This window comes from Alligator sinensis, unplaced genomic scaffold (assembly GCF_000455745.1).
Source record: "Alligator sinensis unplaced genomic scaffold, ASM45574v1 scaffold365_1, whole genome shotgun sequence".
Classification (NCBI taxonomy): domain Eukaryota; kingdom Metazoa; phylum Chordata; order Crocodylia; family Alligatoridae; genus Alligator; species Alligator sinensis.
In genome coordinates this window covers 122,682-144,721 of record NW_005842356.1, presented here as the reverse complement: position 1 = coordinate 144,721, position 22,040 = coordinate 122,682, and the positions used below count along the sequence as shown (strand labels likewise).

Sequence of the window (22,040 nt, the reverse complement as noted above, 5' to 3'; positions counted from 1 at the left end):
ACATTTTACTCCTTGGCATAAATTTTAAAGGGAAAAATGAAGGGGAAATATAGTGTTTAATTTTTCAATTTTTAACTTTGAAATTCTGTATTGAAACCATTTTCTGGTGGTATTCCACCAAATAAAGTTGGAAATCATTCATAATAAAGATAAAAGCTATATTTTCTATCTTTGGTTTGTTCTCCCAACTTCTGCCATATCAGAAAGAGAAAGCATTAAAAGGGTTATTCCTTAGCTTACTCTCTCTCAAATTAGCACTTTCAATGAAAAATAATACTCATTTGAAATGTTAACACTACAAATGAAAGGAAAGTATAACATTTAGGAACAAAAAGTGGTAACTTTTCTATTGTTTATGCATGCAATTAATTTGAAGCAATAAACTCTGGGGCAGTTGGTCCCAGAGTAAACTACTCCCAGGCGCAGTGTCTACATGGGCGCCTGGGACAGCAGCAATTTGAGCTGGGGTGGAACAGTTTATGCCAGGGCCACTTAGCCCTGGGCTCTGGGTGATGGTGTAGGGGCTGGCTGGGGCATGAAGATGCTAAAAGTGTGAAACTGTGTGACTACGTGGAAGGCAGGAGTCTGGGCCCACACTGGCTGAGCTGACTGGGCATAATTTATGCCTACGGTCAGTGTCTATACATGCATTTAATCTCAGTAAATTACCCTGGCCTAAGATAGTACTGTCTCCACCAGTACTATCTTAATTCAGTGTAAATTAGTTTACTGCAGCCTAATATCCTTGCACATGTAGACTAATTAATCTACTCCACAGAAAAGTGCATGTGTAGACACAGCCACTCTCATGCTTTCTCATTGCTTTTGAACTGGAAAAGGTTCCAGCATACGAGCGTGGCATTCTTTGATATTTCCTGGAGAAAATATGGAATTTCTTAAATAGAAAATTTCCTTAAAAAATAACGTGAACAAATACCTCAAGAGCAATATTTCACAAATGGAAAGCAGTGTCAATCTGCAAAAAAAATAGACAGAGAGGTCTTTGTGGGTAAGACCAGTGAAATCCAATGTGCAGTAACAAGTAGTAGTTAAACAAGATGACTGGGTGGGAAAAGAACACAAGAGATTATTGTGGGATGATGTGGATAGGAATGACTAGGAAAGTTCAGAGAAAGGGGCTGGAAATGATTGGAGGGATATAGTGACAGGCTGGTAAATTCATGAGTGTGGACATGCATACATTTGGAACCATTTCAATCACAAGCAGGTCCAAGGAGGTGATCCTCCCCCTCTATGCGACACTGGTCAGGCAGCAGGTGGAATACTGTGTCCAGTTCTGGGTGCCGCACTTGAGGAGGGATGTGGCCAGCATCGAGAGGGTCCAGAGGAGGGCCACCCACATGATCAGGGGGCAGCAGGGCAGGCCCTATGAGGAGAGGCTATGGGATCTGAACCTGTTCAGCCTTCACAAGAGAAGACTGAGAGGGGATCTGGTGGCCATCTGTAAACTGGCCAAGGGGGACCAGCAGGCAATGGGAGAGTCCCTGTTCCCCCGAGCACTACTGGGAGTAACAAGGAATAATGGCCATAAGTTGACTGAGAGTAGGTTGAGGCTAGACATCAGGAGATACTACTTCACAGTCAGGGTGGCTAGGATCTGGAACCAACTTCCAAGGGAAGTGGTGCGCACCCCTACCCTGGGGGTCTTCAAAAGGAGGCTGGATAATCACCTAGCCAGGGTCGTTTGACGCCAACATTCTTTCCTGCCCATGGCAGGGGGGCAGACTTGATGATCTGCTCAGGTCCCTTCTGACCCTACCAACTATGAAACTATGAAGCTATGAAAAGGGGAACATTTCAAAGGGAAGCAGCTGATATATTGAAACTATTACATGTGAATGAATCTATAACAATTCAAATGTAGCAAACCCATTCCAACTTTAACACTCCTTTATCCATGTTTAAAGGCGGAGAGATTTTGCAGTGAAACATAGTTTAAATAAATCCTTTATTGCATAACTCACAAAAGGAGAAGAGTTCATGAAGAAAACTGGCTAGAATAGAAACAAAATGTATGGAACAGAGGGGCAGAATTCAGCCCTTGTTCTTACATTTGTCAACCACTGCCTCAACTCCTGCATGCTTATTTATGAAATCAGTGGAAGTGTTGTCTGAAGAGCAGGGAATACAGGACTTACTCAAAAAGAAATCATGAAAGGACAGGACATTTTGAATGAATAAGGGAAAAACATTTCTTAACACAGCTGGGAGTCCATTGGTGCAATTCATTGCTATAGAGCAACATGGGTTGAATCAAAGAATTAAAGAAAGGTTTATACTGTACCTAGAAAAGTGTGTTACTTTTTAAGATATAAAAATAAGAAAATGAAATCTTGTGTTTAGGCCCCTACTGAATTCACAGTGGAAGTGAGCTGTGCAGCGGCTCCTTTAATCTTTCAGGTTCCCACACAGCTCCCCTCACCTGCTGCTGTTTGGAGGGCTTTGCCTGTGGCTTGCTCCTGATCAGCATGGAAGTGAAAACCACAGTTTTAAACATGGTGCTGTTATTGCCTCCCTGCTGGTCAGCAGCAAGCTCTGGGGCCACTGAGGTCCCTCAGCCAATCAGCAGTGGGAGACAAAAATGGCACCATATTTAAAACTGCAGTTTTTGCCTCCCTGATGATCAGGAATGAGCTTCAAGGGGCCCCCCTCCAAAAATCTTTTTTCTCTATCAGGAAATAGACTTTTATGGAAAAGGGAATATTCTCACCTGCTGCCATGGGGAGATATGCAGGGGAACCTGCAAGATCAAAGGAGCCACAGCACAGCCCACTTCCACCATGAATTTGGTAGGGCTCTACTCATGTTTCATTGTCTAAGAGTGCTCTGAGATTGGGAAATGATTTTCTTCTCAAGAACAGTGTTATACTATTGACTATACACATTGTATATCAACTCCTAACCCTTATTTTGAACACTGCTAGAAGTAGGATATTATTATAATTAAAGCCTTATGCTGCCCTATGGGTGTGCACGGCCCTTTGAGGATCCACTCCTGGATCCAATGACCACTAAAGTCAATGGGAATTTTACTATTAGTTTTCGCAAGAGCAGGATTGACTAAAAATGGAAGAGATTTGCAATGAAGACAGAAGTAATTTCTGAAACATTTCCCAGTGAAATGTATTGGAAACTTTTAAAAAAAGGAAATGTACCAGCCCCAGTTGTCTTAGATCTTCTGGTCACAGGTTTCTCCTCTGCCAAGATCTGTGTGGTTGCTGATGCACAATGGCCTCCCTCATGTAAAATAAGTCATGTGCAGGCTTCTCCCACTGGTCCCAAGGACAAAAGACATGTGGGGCCCCCCAGAGAAAATGCTTCAAGGACACCCTCAAGGCAAACTTAAGAAGTGTGGCATTGACATCACAAATTGGGAAAAACTAGCCCAGGACAGAGCTACATGGTGATGCCTTGTGAGAGAAGGTGCATCTCTTTTTGAGGAAAACTGTCTTACTGTGGAGCCAGAAAAATGACAGAAATGGAAGGAAAGGAAACAAGACTGAGAAAACTGTGGTTCGACCCTCCCTTTAACCAAAATTTGTTGCATCTGTCAAAGAGTCTGTGGCTCTGGGATCAACCTTCTTAGCCTTCAATGGACTCATCTACAACTATTTACTTGAGCTGTGGGAGTGATCATCCTCAGCCATGAGGAATCACCAATGTCAACAATAATAATGATGACAAGAACTTAAATGCTTTAGAATGGTATGTCATGTAAAGAGGTACTCTTTTGGAGGGCTTCACCTGCTTTTGAAAGATATTAATGGGCATGTGTGTTGTAGAGCTGGCCCTTTTAAATGTTTTAAAGGCATTTGAAACATTTAGTTTGTTACTTCTGTCCACACCCTTAATGGGGATAGTGAACTGGATCATTTAGGTGACCCAACTTTTGCATATTGTTCTATGATCAATCTTTGCATGTTATTTAATTGTGGAAACTAGTGTTTTTCTAAACTTTTTCAGGTTACCTGAATCATCTCACCTTCAAGAGCTCCTTTTCAGAATTATACTAGATAGGCTGGAAGAATTTGCTGCCCTTAATTCTTCAGGCTACTCTATTCTTTCAGTTAACTTACAGTAGAACACAGAATGCTTTAGAAAGCATTTTCTTATGATACTTTATGAGGGACCAGTGTTTGCTACTTGCAAGCTCCAGCTTTTGAGAATGCACCATGGGCATTTAGATCTGTAGTAAGCAAGTCACTTTCCTTAACTCATGGGGAAAAAAGAGAGAGAGATAGCATGGTGTTGTAATCATCACAAAGAGGGGACTTCTTTTCCTGAAAAGCTTTACTCACAGAAGTTGATTCATTAAAAATGTGAAAAAAACTCTGATATCTTTTCTACTTGTATGAGCAAGGATTTCCATTATGAGATGGAAATCCTTATGAGCTACTGATTTTTTAAAGTTTCCTCAAGGTACTTCATTGCAACACATATTAGATCTATTGTAGGGGAAAACCCAAATTCAGCACAAACAACACTGAGGTTTCAGAAGTTTTGTTGCTATTTTTACTGACATTACTTTAGTAATGAAATTATTACTATAAAATCATGGTTAAAAGGCAAATAAGGTTTGGAGTACTGAGCTAAAATCCTAGTAAATGGTCATTAAAACAGACTAATACTTTCCCAAAATTTGCTCTGTGTATTATAAAAGAATGGATGGACAAAAATAGAATGGAAAATTTAAATGCTTATGAAAGTTTGAGCTCTGTGGGCAATGGAAACCTGAAATCCATGTCTCAGTGCATGTATATCTGCAATATACATTTGATGAAAGACACACAATTCTCATGTGTACGACAGCCATTTATCTTAACCCTATTTGTGGGGGTGGGCAGGAAGCACATTGGTTCCTAGTGTTTGCAGCCAACAGAAAATATATTAATCCTATTCCTCATGAAGAAGCATGAATTAACCAGAAGGAGTATTTTAAGGGTGTTAGAAAATTAAAAAAAAAAAAAAAAAAAAAGCAACAAGCTATATGAAACAAAATGCCTGTATTTAATTAAATTACAATTTTAAATAGCGTTTTAGATTAAATACAAATGTATACTATAATTCTATTATTAATGTCAATTATTACTATAGCATTCTTGCCTAACCTTTGGGTGTTATATGTCCTACTGCATTCAGTTGACCAAATTTCCCTCTCTCCTATTAAATCATTTTTTGCTCTCACAAAATTGTCATTTAAGGGAACTCTGGACTGATTCCAATAGGAGCTTTGCCAGTGAGAGCCCAGCACATGACTCAGTGGGTGCATGCATATCTCTTTGTGATTCTGCTGTGCGTAATTCTTTCCATAGTAAATAAGGGAAATTAAGAGAGCATATCTGGAATGACTGACACTAATTCTGAACACTGCAACTAAATCTTTTGACTGCATGGCTCAGAACTATTTATTAGCCACATCAGCCTCCTTCACATCCATACGCCCACAATGTTATTTCTGTCTAACATGCAGAGATAGTCTAAAATAGTCAAATGAAAACCAAAATGAAAAAAGGAATGATTAATTCAAGCCAATCCATTCTGAGGCCAGTTCAGGTAAATCATTAGGAAAGGTGAAAGGAGGACTCCCCACTTTACTCAGAGGAGATGCTTAGCATCTATACACATTGCTACAAAGGTCTATTGAAATGTCTAGGCAAACTGCAGTTATCAGAATTTCATTCTAATTTCTTTCTTCATAGTGAAATTACCAAAAAAGAGCCAGAATAGGGGATGCACTGTGTATATAACTGCAGAATATTTATAATATTGGTAAAGGCCATGAGAGTTTCTACATTATATCTTAGTACTTCAATGGAGTTTGGGTTTACACTGCAAATATTAATTACAACTACAAAGTCAGGGCATTGTTGCACTGGAATTTTAGGTGGCTCCTGGAGCTCTTAACCCATTGATTGTCCTCACATTAACACCTTAAATTGAATTTATGTAAGTATTATGTGGCTAATAGTTACATAACTTTAGGGCAGGATTGTCTTTGATCTGTGTTACCAGATCGTGTTATACTAGGGTGTAGCCACTTTAGGCTACACCTTAGTGTGAACAACCCACCCACCCTCCTTGGTCCAGATTAGGGCTACTGCACTATTTATCCTGGGGAAGCAGGCATGGAAGTGTTAAACTGCCTGGCTGGCCACTGTCACTACTGCTGCTCTCTAGGCCAGAGGAGCAGCCCAGCAGCAGCTGGGCAGGCAGATTAATTCTTCCCTGCCTGCTTCCTTGGGACAGATAGCAGGGGCAGCCACAAGTAAGTAATACCCCAGGGGCAGGGGGAAGCAGGAGGCAGGAGGAACCCTGAGGGGCAGGAAATGAGCCCTGGAGTGGGGGTGACAGGACTGGTGGAGTCCTGGGGGCAGGAGAGGAGGCCCAGAATGGGGGTGGGGGGGTGGCAATTCTTACCTTTCAGTCCTCCAGGCCCCTGCTAGCCTGAAGTGTGACTGCTCCAAACTGAAACTACCACTAACACCAATCAACATTTGTTTGGTTCACAGTGTAAGGTATAACATGGCTCATAGTGGCAAAAGGCCCATGACCATGACCATAGTTTCACCCTACACGTGAGAGCATATTGATTCTTTACACACATTCACAGCGTTTGGCCTCTATGTTGAATGTGACAATAGGAAATCAATTATACCCAGCTCTGGTCTGGATTTGTCATATACTTCCTGTCTACTGGAAATAGAACCACAACAAAGAAACTTCTCAACATAATCCAGACACTAGATGGTAACTGATTTTGGCCACTGCTATGGTGCATCAGATTCAAACCACTGACCTAAAAGAAAGTTTTCATACCTCAGCCATTCATCTTGATAATAGTGTAAAAATTGCTGTGCATGACGTTGCAAAAGTTTCAGGAGACAAACAAGGCATGGACTTCTTTACAGTGCTCATGAGCATTTATAATAATCACTGGAACTACTTTAAACTTTATAAGTAATCTTATTATAGGGACCAACCTTTTAATGCTTCCAAATTTTTGTGCATGACCTAAAAATTTCCCAAAATCAATATGGAACATATGGCCAGTGTTTGTCAGCATGATGTTGTCATTATGTCGGTCACAGACACCCAGGATGAAGGTAACAACACACCAGCCAGCACAGGAATGGAAGAAATTCCTTACTGCCTAATTGATAAAAAGAAAGAACACAAGTGTTTGTGTGTGGTACCAACATTAAAACCAAGCACGTCCAAATATGCTTAAAGTTAGATTTGGCCTTAGTTTTGCAGAATTAGGGACTAAATTAAGAGTGGGGCAACTACCAAAGTATAACAGATCAGCGATTTGTCTGACCAGTTACTCCATCTAAAAATGGTTGATTTTAAATAGGCAAAATCTTTCATCCAAGAATTCAATTAACTTCATGAACTAATTAATTAAGCTTTACAACATCCCTGGATAAGGATTACAACCCCATTTTACAGAGAAAGAGCATGAGACACAGAAAGGTTAAGTTACTGCCCAATATGTCAGTGATTTAGAAAACAAGTCCTGATTCTGATATGTTTGCTCTAACCACTAAAAACTCACTGAGGGGCTGATCCAAAACTCCTCATTGACTTCAGTGGCTTATATACCAGAACTTCAGTGCCTAATTGAAATTTCCCCCAAAGGAACCTGTTCAACTACTCCTGCAGAATACTTCTCTATTACTATACCATAGAAAAGGGGTGGGTGAGGGATTTGTCCTAACTCCAGATGACACTTTGAAGAATCTGAATCTCCAGTGAATCCTACTAAACTATTTGTCTCAGGAGTAATGTGAGTCTTTTATATAAAGCTCCAATAAATTCTACTTCGTGGTTATTAATTTTGCAGTCAAAATCTCATTGCTTACAATACTGTATTATCCTTATGTCACACAATCCAAGATAAATAACTGCTTAAGTATTAGTGATCTTAATGAAGTGGTGCTAAATCTAGATACAGATTTGGAGGGAAGCATTCTGGAATGGTTAGACAACAGCACCAGAATTCAGGACACCTGTGTTTTATTCCTAAACTGTGCCATTTTGTCACTGTATAGCTTTGGACAAGTCACCTAAACTTTTTGTGCCTTTGTAAAAGAAGGATAGGAAGGCTTAACTACCTACAGAACTTTTTGAGATGCTTGGATTAAAAACTGTTATACAAGCAAAAGTAATATTACCAAGGGGAGGGTAGAAATTCATTTAATTATAAGTACATACAAAAATTGCATATTTTTGTGTAGTCAGAACTGACTGTACTTCATTTACCTAAAAAGTAAAAGTAATGGGTAGGGCTGTGCGAAATGGCTATGTCTCATTTTGATTTTGGATTTGGCCATTTTGGAGAACAGTGATTCATTTCGGTGTTTCAATTTGGCCGAATCTGTTCCGGAGTTTCGATACTGTTTCGGAGATTTGGATTAGTCAGGGAGAGGCAGGCACAGCCAGGTGCCTGCAAGTTCTCCCGTGGCTCCGCTGGCTGTGCCTGCCTCTCCCTGGGCAGGGGGAGCCATGGGAGAAGCCCCCATGACTGCCCTGCCTGGCCCCATCCCCTGCCCAGCCCCAGCCTAGTCCCGGCACTTTAAAAAAAAGAAAAAAGAAAAACACTACAGTCACTGGCTCTGGCAGCAGCGATCACGGCCTCTGAGGGCTCGTGGAAGAGTCCCCCCATGCAGCACAGGGCAGTGCAGGGCAGTGGGGGGCAGCGGGGATTGCCCCCCAACCTGGCACCCACGTAGCAGCTGCCCCATGGCGTGGGTGCAGGATAGCTTGGCAGAGCAGTGTGCGCTGTCTAGGAGCTGAGGCAGCTCTAGCAGTCAGCCAGAGCCCAGTAGCACTCAGACCCAGCAGCCCCATTTCCCAGACAGCGTGTAGTGCCTTGCTGAGCCATGCTGCACCCATTGACTCACTGGGTGCTGCTGGGCGGGGGGCCAATCCCTGCTGCCCCCCACTGCCCCACGATGTGTAGGGTGGCTCTGCCATGAGCACCCAGAGGCCCCTATCACTGCTGCTGCAACTGATGACTGCAGGGCTCTTTTTTTTTAATTTTAAAGTGCCAGGGGGCTGGGGCTGGGTGAGGGATGGGGCTGGGCAGAGCAACGATAGGGGCTTCTCCTGCAGCTCCCCTAGCGGTGCTCATTGCAAGCTAAGCCGAGCAGACTCAGGTGCTGGCGTGGGTCCCAGCCAGCAGCATGCTGTTATTCCACATGCCGATCTGGGGGCCCGCACCCCCCGGGAGTGTTGCAGGGCTGTGCCAGACTCCTCCCGGGGGGCACAGGCCCCTGGATCTGAATGCAGAATGACAGCAGACTGCTGTCCATCCTCCAGAACACTGGGATTGGAAGAGACCTCAGGGACAGATTCCAGACACTGGCCAGCTACAGATGTCAGTATCAGAGCAGTCCTTTCGCCCTGCTTCCCCCTCCCTCTTCTTAGTTTCTGTTTCCCTGCAAGCCCAGCTCTGAAACATCCAAAACCTTTCTGAAACATTTCGGATGGTTTCATTTTATTTTGGAGATGTTCTGGAGCCTTCCCTTTCATTTCAGGTTCAATGTTTTGGGCACCAAAACATCTCTAAAATGAAACAACCACCGAAATTTTGCCTAGCTTTAGTAACTGGGTGCGTCTACACGTTCATTAATGCACCTTAGGTACTGCGCATTTAGTTTAGTACTTGCTTAAAAAAGTACTAACTAAATGCACAGTAACTAGAGTTACTGTGCACTAGTGCTGGTACATGTTTTTTTCATGATGCTTAGTGTGCATTAGCCTAATAACACTGCACAGTAGGCTATTAGCATGGGTTTTTAACTGCCACACTACTGCACAGTGTTTTTAGGCTAATGCGCAGTACGTGTCTAATGTAGACATGCCCACTGTGTTGCAAATTTGTTTTAGAAAATTCTAGATCATTTGAACCATTAAAAAACAAGTACACAGGTTTTTTAAATCAATAGTTGATAGCTGCCTCCACTCTAAACTTGGGTAAAAAATTGGTACCCATCTATTGCAAGCATGAGGGGAGGTTCAGAAATGGTTTTAGAAATACAAGGTATCAGAAAGTCTTTCCATGGACTTTAGGATGTGTCCCTTCTAACAAGAATGTGTAAAGGAGACTTCATGGCTTATTTCCTTCAGAGAGAGACCTCTGGTTCTATAAATATTGTTTCCTTATTTCCTGGTTGAAGTGTAACACCAGGTTGTATAAAACCAGCTGTGTTGCATAGGATCTCATAACGTAACATGACAAGCATGACCTGATATATCATATTACAAGGGGAGCCTAGTGAAAATATAGCTTTCTAAAACTGTGATTATGGATGTGGACATTCTCAAATACAGAAAAGCCATTCTTTTTGTAATTATATGTAAAAAAAACCAAAAACCTATTTCACTAGCTGGATTAAAATAAAAGTTAAAATGTATGTAGGTTCAGTGTTTGTTCTTGTTTTTAACATCTGTATCTCCCCATTTCAATTTTTAATGTCTTTCTGACCTACTGTTGTTGAAGATGAATGGCATTGAATCTAGCCCCTTCCTACTCAGAGAAATTGGGAGTCTATTGCGTGTGTGATCTGTTTATCCCGAATCCAGTAGACTGAGCATATTGTTGCATCAACTGTTTTTATTTGTATAATAAACCATTTTTAAATATGTTGCATTAAAATATACCTCTTGGTAACTTGATTCCAAAGGGTGATGGTGACTGAACCATTTTTTAATGGTGTTTTCTTTTAATGGTCCTATCAGTCCGGACTCCCTGTGGATTTTGGCTAGAGTTGTAGCATCTGGTACCATCTGTACCAATCCTAATCAGAGAGACAGAGTCCACAAGAAAAACTTTCAAGTTTAAAGAGAGAGAAAATGTTCATTAATTCATATCACACATCACCCTATCAGCCCACACAGAAACCATACATACTTTTCAATAAGCTTTACAGACACTTTTACAGGTGCTCCAGGGGTGGGGAGGGTGGTACTTTAATTAGAGTGGCTCTAAGAGTCCTCCAGTTTTGGAGGGCTGTCTTTTGGGAAAAGGTAGGTATGTGAGTAAAAGGTATGGTATGTGTGTAAATATGGCATTGTTTTCAGGCAATCCCCAAATCTTTTGTTAAAAAAAAGATGAAATTGAGCGTTAGTATACAACAGCAACTGGTCTTTCTTGTGTAGAAATGATATTTCAATTTTATTTTCTTTTGAAGCAAAATCTTCCTCTATAAAGAAAGGAAAGATGACCAGGACACCTTTTTAGGATTCTGCTAACCACCTGGGATTTCTCCATGGCATGCTTGCATTTCTCATTCTCCTAAGTTTCTCTGCTATGTGGTCAAAAAGGCCACAGATTTTGGTTTTAGTTTCTGTGGCCACAAAAAGGCCACAGAAACGATTTTCAGTTCCTGTGCTGTAGATAATCTGGGCACATCAGTAGGAGGCTTAAATGTCTCTACACTAATGCTAGGAGCATGGGGAACAAGCAGGAGGAACTTGAACTCCTGCTTGCAAGCAAAAACTTCGACCTGGTTGGACTGACTGAAACCTGGCAGGACCCTACTCATGATTGGGCAGTTGGCATCGAGGTTTACAGGTTGTACAGACAGGATAGAGAGGGGAAAAAAGGGAGGGGGTGTTGCTCTCTATGTTAAGGAACAATATACATCCTCTATAATCAAGATGGGATCAGAGGAGGGCCAAACCAAGGTACTGTGGGTCAGGATACAATAGGGTTGGGTGGAAAAGACTTGGTAGTGGGGGTCTACTATAGACTGCCACACCAGGAGGAGGAGCTAGACCTGGAATTCTCCAGACAGCTTTCAGAGGCTGTCATGTCAAGCAATATGGTTGTCATGGGTGACCTAAACTACCCTGACATCTGCTGGGAGCAGCAGCCAGCCTAATCTAACCGCTCATTTAGGTTCTTAACCTGCATACAGGACCTCCACCTAATGCAGGAGGTATATGATCCCACTAGGGTAAATGCCTTGCTGGACTTGGTGTTAGCTACAGGGGATGACCTGGTGGGGATCTGGGACCTGGTAGGTACAAGGAAACCTAGGGGATCATGACCATCGATTGATTGAATTCACTATCCGGCGAAGGGTGGGTAAACTAACCAGCAGGGCTGAACTACTGGACTTCATCAAGGCTAACTTCATTGTGCTCAGGAGATTAGTTAGTGAGGTGTTAAAACTCAAGAGCATTGGTGAAATGGGGGTCCAGGAAGGGTGGTCATTCCTCAAGAGAGTGAACCTATGGGCACCGAAGGAGACAATCCTATTGTGCATAAAGTGGGGCAAATTCCCTCTTGGGGCCCTCTTGGCTGAACAGGGAAGTCTAGTAAACCCTAAAGACAAAGGAAGAGGTATACAGGCTGTGGAAACACGGGGTAGCCACCAAGGAGGAGTAAACTTCCCTGGCTTGCACTTGCTGGGAATCAGTTAGGAAAGCCAAAGCAGGATTAGAACTTAGCTGGCAAAAAAAAATTAAGGACAACAGAAAGTCCTTCTTCAGGTATGTCGGGAGCAAAAGGAAGGCACATGGTAGCATAGGACACCTAGGGGACAAACTAGGGCAATTGGTGACAGAGAGGAGGGACAAAGCTGAGCTCTTCAATGAGTTCATTGCATCTGTATTTCCAGACACAGATCAAATCAAACCTCCCAATTGGATCATGGATAGACAAAGGAGGGACACCAAACCACCAACTGTTAGTGCAGACTTAGTGAAGGGCGACTTGGAGGGGCTGGATGTGTTCAAATCAGTGGGCCCGGATGAACTTCATCTAAGGGTGCTGATTGGCCAGTGTCATAGCAGAGCTGCTGGCATGGCTATTCAAGCACTCATGGTGCTCCAGTCAGATCCCAGAAGACTGGAAAAGGGCCATTGTGGTCCCTATTTTCAAGAATGGGAGGGAGGAACCGGGAAACTGTAGGCCAGTTAGTCTCACCACCTCTATCCTCGGGAAAACTATGGAAAAAATCATTAAGGACCCCTAATGGGGAAATAATGCTGAAAGGAAATCAGCATGGATGCATTGCTGGTAGATCCTGCCTGACTAACCTTGTTTCTTTTTATGACCAGATCACAAAATGCTTAGATGCAAGATGCAGGAGTTGAGGTAGATGTCATCCACCTAGACTTTAAGAAGGCCTTCGGTATGGTATCTCATTCTGTTCTTGTAAATAAACTGACCAGCTGTGATGTCCATGATTAACATGGTCAGATGGGTGACAAACTGGCTTAGGGGTCACACCCAGAGTGGTGGTGGATGGGTTGATATTGACCTGGAAAGACGTGGGCAATGGAGTCCCACAAGGCTCAGTCCTTGGACCAGTGCTATTCAATGGTGACTTGGATCAGGGCATGGAGTGGTGGATCAGGGCATGGACTTGGATCAGTGACTTGGATTAGGGCATGGAGAGCACCCTGTCCAAGTTTGCAGATTATACCAAATTATGGGACAAAGTTAACACACCAGAGGGTAGGGAACAGATCCAGGCAGATCTAGACAGGTTGGAAAAATAGGCAGAACAAAACAGGATGCAGTTCAACAAAGACAAGTGCAAAGTGCTGCACCTGGGCAAAAAGAACCACCAACACACTTACAGGCTGGGGAATGACCTTCTCAGCAGCACAGCAGCAGAAAGGAATCTTGGAGTCATAGTTGACTCCAAGATGAACAAGGGTTGTCAATGTGATGAAGTGATTACACAAAGCTAACAGCACTTTATCATGTATTAGCAGATGCATGACGAACAGGTCCAGGGAGGTGATGCTTCCCCTCTATGTGGCACTGGTCAGGCCACAGTTGGAGTACTGCATTTAGTTTTGAGCGCCGCACTTCAAAAGGGATGCGGAGAATCTTGAGAGGGTTCAGAGGAAGGCCGCTTGTATGGTCAGAGGCCTGCAGGTAAGGCCCTACAAGGAGAGACTGAGGGACCTAGATCTCTTCAGCCTTTGCAAGAGAAGGCTGAGAGGTGATCTTGTGGCTGCCTACACATTCATCAGGGGAGGGCAGCAGGGAATAGGAGATGCTTTGTTTACTAGGGCACCCCCTGGAGTAACTAGGAACAATGGCCACAAATTGATGGAGAGCAGATTTATGTTGGATATTAGAAAGCACTTTTTCATAGTAAGTGTTGCCAGAATCTGGAATGGGCTTCCAAGGGAGGTGGTGCTCTCCCCTACCCTGGGGGTCTTCAAGAGGAGATTGTACAAATGCCTAGCTGGGGTCATCTGACCCCAGCACTCTTTTCTGTCCAGGGCAGGGGTCGGACTTGATGACCTACTGAGGTCCCTTCTGACCCTAACGTCTATGAATCTATTTATTTGTGCTAGAATTGCATTCAGTAAAAGATTTGAAAAGTAATTAAAAAAATAGTGCGAGTCTTTTGCTGTCAGTAAATTTCTTCAGGCAGCAATCGGCATCCCTGCTATGGCTTTGCTATAGCAAACCATAATGGAAAGGTGTAAAGTCTACAAGATTTGCTGCCCTAAGATGCATTAATATCCAAAGTGGTATTTCAAAATCAACATTGGGGGTTGTCTGTAGGGCTCTGCGAAATGGGTGCGTTTCGATTCGGTTTCAGATTTGGCTGTTTCGGAGGACAGTGATTCATTTTGGTGTTTCGGATCACTGTCCTGTTTCGTTTTGGCTGAATCTGTCTTGGAGATTCAGCTCCACCGAATCTCCTCTGAATCTGTTTTGATTGCGGTGCAAGGGAAGGTTCGCATAGCCCTACTCAGCTGGGCAGGGCTTGGGGTCTGGGGCTGCAGGCCCCAGTGGGGAGCAGGACGGGGCCATGGGTGGCTTGTCCAGGGGAAAGGGAGGGGGAGAGCCACTGCCCTCTGTGTAGGCAAGGAGACCCCCGCGCAAATCTCTGATCCCTGACATGGCAGGTCATGGGGCAGGGAAGCAGCACAGAGCAGCGAGCAAGCCTGCTGGTCCCTGCCATGTGACTTGGCTCCACAGGAAGCAGATATCCACACAGGGTCTCCTTGCCACCGCTGCCTGCCCTGCACTGCCCCAGTGATGTGGGGCTGCACGGGGCGGGCAGCGGTGGCGAGGAGACCCTGGTGTGGATCTCTGCTCCCTGCAGAGCTGTTACATGGTAGGGATTGCCCAGCCCCCAGTCCAATTCTCCAGCTTCTGGAGAATTCCCTGGAGAATTTCTCTGGAGAAGTCCAATTCCCAACTCCCTGTTTGATTCTCCAGCCCCTGGTTCAATTCCCTGGCTCTCTGATCATTCCCCCAGCTCTTCCCGGGGGGTACAGGCCCCTGGATCTGCATGCTAGGTTTCAGCAGGCTGCCGCTGAAGGCTGGGGCCAGCGGCAGCACTGCAGTCATTCGGCGTGGGCTGCGCCAAACAGCTGCTGCTGGCACCAGTCTGCAGCGGCAGCCTGTTGAAACCCTGGTTGCAGGTCGGGGGTCTGCACCCCCCAGGAAGAGTTGGGGTAATGATGGGGTAAAGAGCTGGAGAATTGAACTGGGAGCTAGATGTCAATATCAGAGCCATCCTTCCCCACCTCATTCCCCTCCCTCTTCTTAGTTTTTGTTTCCTTGCAAGCCCAGCTCTGAAACTCCAAAATTCTCCAAAACAGTTCCAAAACATTTCAGAGCCTTCCAATTCATTTCGGAGTTGCTTTGGAGCCTTCCGTTTTGATTTGGATTTGGTGTTTCAAGCGCCAAAATAGCCTGAAACACCTCCAAAATGAAATGGCTCCCAAAATTTCACAGAGCCCTAGTTTCTGGTTCTTTATTAGTCAAGAGCTTCTTTCCATCAGCATGTGGAGCCAGATTTCCAAAATACTTCACTTCCCATTCAAGCAAGTCTGGCACCTAAATAGGGGCTGAACTTGCTGACCCTCTCACTATCAAGCAGTTCCCAAGGCCAGACTTCCAAAAGTTCACACTTCAGAACTAAAAGTTAGTGGAGTACTTTAAAAAAAATCTGGCACCAATTGGAATAAACAGAGGTTTTTCAATTTTTGTTTTGGTGAAAATTCTTGCTTAAGCTGTTAAGTAATATCACTAGCTAGAGTTGCTTTTCTTCAGATTAGGGGGCAGTGGAATGAGAGGTTGGGGTTGGGGGACAAGAAGAAATGAACTTAACAAACATAAACCTAAGACTCAATTATGAGAGGTTCTGTGCACCCTTTTGCCTTTAAGAGGAGAAAAATGTAGACATGGAAATAAATGTGGAAGGAAGGAGTTCTGTGTATTACTGATTTACATGAGATATGAATAATGTAATAAACAAACCCTTTCTAATCTATACACTGACCTTGGCCTTTTCCTGTAGATAAACATCTATAAATGATCATTTGCATATCCAGTCCCTCCTGAAACCAAATCCTGTCCATCACTCGAATAATTTGCAGAACTAGCATATCTTGACGTAGATCATCTCCCATCTGTGAAAAAATGGCAGGAAACAAAATTTCTCCTTAAATCTCAATGACACACCCCTTTCTACCTCAATGCTACTACTCTTCTCTGTGTTTTGGGACAATATACTCAAGCTGAAAGTGTTTTGACAGCAACAAAAATGGTATCATTTGTCATTTCACCTACTGCAATCTTTTAGTTGATTACTCACATGTATCTATTTGTGTTTGAAATCTATCTGGGAGAATGGATTTTTATGTATTTAAATTTTAAGACAATCTAATACCAGATCCCTTTTTTAGAAATAACAATATTTGAACTGATACTAAGTTTCATAACTTGGTATTTGTAACAGGCTAAAAGGGAATCTTATTATGAATGTAAATTTTATCCGTGACATGATTCATATGCAGTTTCAAACAGCGATGCAATGCTGACTGCTCTCCCCACAGAGTCAGTTAAATGATAATCTTAGAGAAATCAGGTTTTAATTGTAGCCACAAGAAGTAATGAAGGGATTATTTTTCACCATAGCTGGGTAAATGGCCTGTGAAAATAAAAGCCCTGCTTTTCCCCTCCCCCCCTATATCTAAAGTACATCTGGGTTTTACTGCTATTTTTTAGCTTTCATCTAAAAAGTCTTTCATAAATTGCTATCTTTTAGTCACATTAAGCTGCTTTGGTCTTTTATTATGTTCCTTTTATAGAAGTATTGCAATTTACAGACATTTACTGCCACTAAATGAGTACATGAGGGGACATAAATTTCCCTTTATTGTTTTCAAATCCATTTCTCTTTAATTTAGAGCTAATCTAGATTCCAATTAATTCTGCTTAGTATTCAGACCTGAAGAGAAGTCTTTCTGTGTTTGCTCACCACGCACACATAGTGTATAATCTAGAACAAGACCAATAGTTACTATTTTATTAAAGTATTACCTTTTAACAAATAGTGAATTGTATTCTGGGACACATTATGATTACCTCTACACGCAAGTACCTGGATGACAGCAGGTAAGAAACTCCATTACACATTTGCAGTGGAGGTAGACATAGCATGCATGCCCTCGCCTGAGCTTTCTGGGGCGTACTAGTGCCACTAGCCTAGGGGTGTGTGTTGGAGTGAAGTGAGGTGACACCTGACATTTTAACGTACTGGTTTGAGATGGAAATATAGTGTGGTACACAGCTTTCCTACATGTGTATTTAAGCAAGATAGCTGTTCTTCCTCCAGCATGCTTGAAGATTTTTTGTGTTCCTATGCCATGGCCAATTGTAAAACTGTATGAAAGGCCAATTATATCTTAATAGTACAAAAAGACAGCATAACTATGGAGAGGTCAATCGGAGTAGCAACCCAGCGTGGCCACTTAGGTGGTGTTGTCACTGTTGGCTAGCTGCATCATTTGCAGCTGCCATTGCCCCATGTACTGCAGCTGCCCTGTCATGCCACTGACAAGAAATTTAAACTGTGTAGACTTCAGCTTTCTGCACATAGTGCTATAACATTTCTTAGAACTACCACCATTTTTAAAGATAGCAGCAATTTGGTGCTCTTCAGCTTGTATGGTCTACACAGACAACCACACTGTGCAGTCTCATGGATGCTTTAGTTCTGCCATTTTCCTTAATCTAAAATAGAAGTAATTTGAGATTAAATGTGTATTTTTTTTGTCTGCATGTATAGAAGCATGGCAGCCTGAGTTTCATTCCAAAACCCTGAAGATAGCAATGGACTTGTATCACACAGTTCACCTCTTTTGCCATTCTATCTCAATCTCATGCAACACTGACAGGGAAAAATCAATCCCAATACTTTAGGGCAGAACCCTTTCTATCTGTTAGGATTTAGGAGCATAAATACAATTCTATTCTACCCTATTCATGTCCCTGAAACACAGTCAATGCAAACAGTAGGTGTGTAGTTCTCTTCCTCATTGCTTTTTATTGACTTAGGCTTCAGGGTGGGGTGACAGCATGATACAAAAGCAGGTGCATTAAGAGACTTTCAGGGAACTGAGTAGGGTAGAATAGGATCACTAGTAGGGACCGTTAGGCACCTGCTTTGTGGAATAGGATGACGGCAGACCTAGAAAGCTTTGGCCCTGTGGAGTGGGGCACATTCTTGTGCCCTCTCTAAGTCAGCACTCCAGTCCTAGTTACACTACAGGAATAGGATCTGGATATTAGTGCCAAAAGCAGCCTCTAACACAATAGTATTTTGGTTCACTAGGGATATTATACTACAGACGGACTGCTGTAGACAGACATATCATGAAGGCCTGAGCGAACATTTCTCTAGGCCAGTGATTTTCAAACTAAAAAGATAAGTGTAGGCTTACACTTGTCCCTGCCTGGATGATCCCACATCCCCACTGCCAGACCCCTCTGCAAGGAAACAAGCACTCTCATCTACAATGTAGCTTTTGAAATTGGGAGAAAAGTTCAGAAAAGTTATGAAGGGGTGTCTTGAGTCCAGTAATGCGTGCCTCAAGTCCCAAAACCACAGCTCTAGACTGTGGTTTTTTTAACCCCAAGAGGGAAAATAACTTGTGTTGTCCTTTGTCACTTATCCTGGCTCACTCCACAAAGTATAAAAAATGCAGTTTTCCCAGCAGTTATTTGATTCTTTACTAGTCAAAAATTTGGATGCGTCAATGTATTTCCTAAAAATATTATATAAAGTCTAACATCAAACAGCATCTTGAAAACTGAGAAGCTCACCTAAACCGAACATTTCAAACACTAGATCTGAAATATTTTCTTTCAATGAGGTTTAAAGCAATATTATTTCAATGAGTTTTAAAGAAAAAGAAGAAAAAAGAATTGGGGTTATTAGTGTGAACCTACCTTAAAAATCACATTGATATTTCTACTTGCTGTATCTGCATTGATGAAGGAGATTTTCAATGGAAAAGCACTGGATGTGAAATATGAACTTGTCTTCAGAAAAAAACAAAATACAGTATGTTATGGTATAAGGCAGGAGAACAGCTTACACTGGAAATCATGGTCTCTTGATAAAATATTTATCAGTATCACAGGTAACAAAAATAAATAGCCCTTGATATTAGCGACTATTAAACTCACTGAGAAAAATAAGAGCCTCTACTTTCCTTGGTGCTTTACCATCTCTGCAATAACATTGAGACTTATAAAAGTCTGAAATGATCAGGTACCTCTAACTATAATTTTCATTCTTTCTGAGAATCAGCTTTGGCTGGCATTGCTAGGATCAAAGTGATACCTGACAGACCAAATCAGAATCTGCAAGCACTTGCTAATTCTGCAATCTATTTCATCAGTGTCTGGCCTGCAATCCATTTGGAGGCACTACTCATTAACTTTGGATACAGAAAATTTTGATAATTGTAATCTACATTATCAGGAACCTATTTGGAGGGAGCCTAAAGTCTGACCGCCTGGGTGGGTTCCCACGTGCATGCGGTACCACAAACTGTACACGGGAAATGTGAAAATGTGCAAGAGGTAGCAAAATTTGCTACCAAGAAATCCTGGTAGCAAAAAAAACAACCCTCCTGGGAAAAAAGCGGTGCAGATCATACGTGCACTGGAAAAAATGGGGGGCTGGCCATCCAGAGCAATGCTCTGGTTGCCGGCCAGGCTCTGTGATTCTAGATCTGTGCCCCTGCTGCACCAGGACACCAAGTAATACTGCTGGGGCCAGCACAGGTGCTGACCCCAGCCTCCCCTACCCAGGACAATTTGTTACATGCCAAAGTGCATGTGTAGGGGTCTGTGATGGGGCACAAAGCAGAGGAACAAATTTGTGTTGTTATTTGTGCCTCTACAAGCATATGCCCCTGCACATGGGGACCCACCTCCTGTGTTCTACTGCACCTTCTATCCAAAGATCTCTAAGGGCTTTAAAAACCTGCTAATGAACTAAAGTTTGCAAAATCATTGCAAGTTAGGTTGGTATTATCATCACCCTTATTAGGAAAGAAAAGCTGAGACAGAGACAAATTAATGGCTTGCTTTTCAGAAATAATGAGCACCCTACAGCTGCTATTGAAGCCGGCACAGGGTACTGTGCACTGGTGGAAAATTTGAGGAAAACTACTTTCAGACAAAAACATGTATTGCTTTTCATGCTAGAAGTTCAAAGTATGTTACAAACATTACTTAAGTTTCACCATACCTATGTGAAGGTGTGATGAACAGATACTATACTAATGTTACTGCTGAATACATTTAAGAAAAGATGGTAAAATGCTCACTCTATGGAAGTAAATAAGACTTTTGCCAGAGTGACTGAATAGTTTTTCCTAAGGTTCCTGCAGGGTAATGCATCAGTGGCTAAGGGATTCCTAAGCTTAGCCATTTAGAGAGCCCTGAAATGAATTACATTTAGGTTTTCAGAAGCATTTAAAAATGCATTTAAAAATATTAGTTCAAATAATATAACTAGCACCAGTCTAAAGGCTGCAGATAATATGATAGGTGATGATAAAATAAGATGTAGAATGATATCAAGAAATGAAAAAATACATATCAAGATTTCTTATCTGTCAAGCTAATTTATAAACAGCGTAACTGGACTTGCCCACCAGACATCATTTTCAAAAATGTCTGAAAGCAGCAGGAAGCAGAAGGCTTCAAAATTTTCCTTTTACCATCCACAATTGGCCCAACCCTGTAGGGTGCCAGAAGTCCTCAATTCTCACTGAGATGAGGGTTAAACAGCAATTAGAATAAGAACCACAGGTAAAAGGTGTTGAAAGGAATCAGTGCGTCACATGATCAGGGCCAGTGTGTTTACTAAGCCAGCGAGCACAGTTAGACGCAAACTGAAATGATGATAGAGCTGTACAAGTAAAATTAAAAAAAAAAAAAAAAAAAAAAATCACACCAGCACATAGCATATTTTCCTTACTCCTTGGTGCCTCTTCCCTGCAGCCACATTGAGGCAGCTCATTACTGGTGTGGTGCTGTGTGTGAAAACATTTCTAAACCATCAGCGATGATGCTGGCACTCTAGTCAATGATATCAAACATATGAAGTAACACACAACGTTTCCCCTGTTCACCATACGTTTTTAAAAAGGGATGATTCACATCAGTACATACAGGTGACTGATAATGCAAATATTTATCATGCTAACAATGTTTAATTTTGTTTGCTTCAACCTGATCAAGGTCAGTGTAAAACATTTTGCTCCTTTAGGGTACATACAGGCATTTATCTGTAATGCTACGAAGTGTATCAGCACTTTGTAGCACTACAAAAATGTAATGCTAATGGAGTGTATAGGTGAACTTCAAGGTGAGATCTCCAGCCAGAGGGCAATAGCGGGTTGCTTCTCTAGTCTCCCTGTGCCTAGGTGAGTCTAATCTCATTGCTGGAGAAGGTGGTAGGCTGTCACTGATCAACTCTGCCCAGCAAGCCCATGTGGCCAGCAGAGCTGCAGTATGGGTTGCACAGAGCTACGGGTGCCCGAGCTCCACCTATCAGTGCATCAGAGCCACTCCTGCCCAGTTTTGCCAATCAGCTGAGGAGCAGAAGCTGGAGCTTTGCTGCCTGCAGTGGCTGTGGAGTCAGCAAGGTCCCAGAAGGGCTCTTGGACTGCCCACCACTGGGTGGGCTATCAGGGAACTATCTGCTCTTCCTCCATGTAGG

At 42.6% G+C, this 22,040-nt stretch overlaps 1 protein-coding gene across 1 annotated transcript in view; it reads right to left on the bottom strand.

Moving 5' to 3' along the window:
* The window catches only part of PIK3C2G (phosphatidylinositol-4-phosphate 3-kinase catalytic subunit type 2 gamma), a gene marked incomplete at its 5' end in the record, with an annotated part of 274,531 nt that overhangs the window by 134,953 nt on the left and 117,538 nt on the right, over positions 1-22,040 (bottom strand). Inside the window, 4 exons of the mRNA XM_006029111.1 lie at positions 7,002-7,171; positions 10,687-10,823; positions 16,296-16,425; positions 19,250-19,342. Coding sequence (XP_006029173.1) covers positions 7,002-7,171; positions 10,687-10,823; positions 16,296-16,425; positions 19,250-19,342 — 530 coding nt within the window. The remainder of the gene's footprint in view (positions 1-7,001; positions 7,172-10,686; positions 10,824-16,295; positions 16,426-19,249; positions 19,343-22,040) is intronic.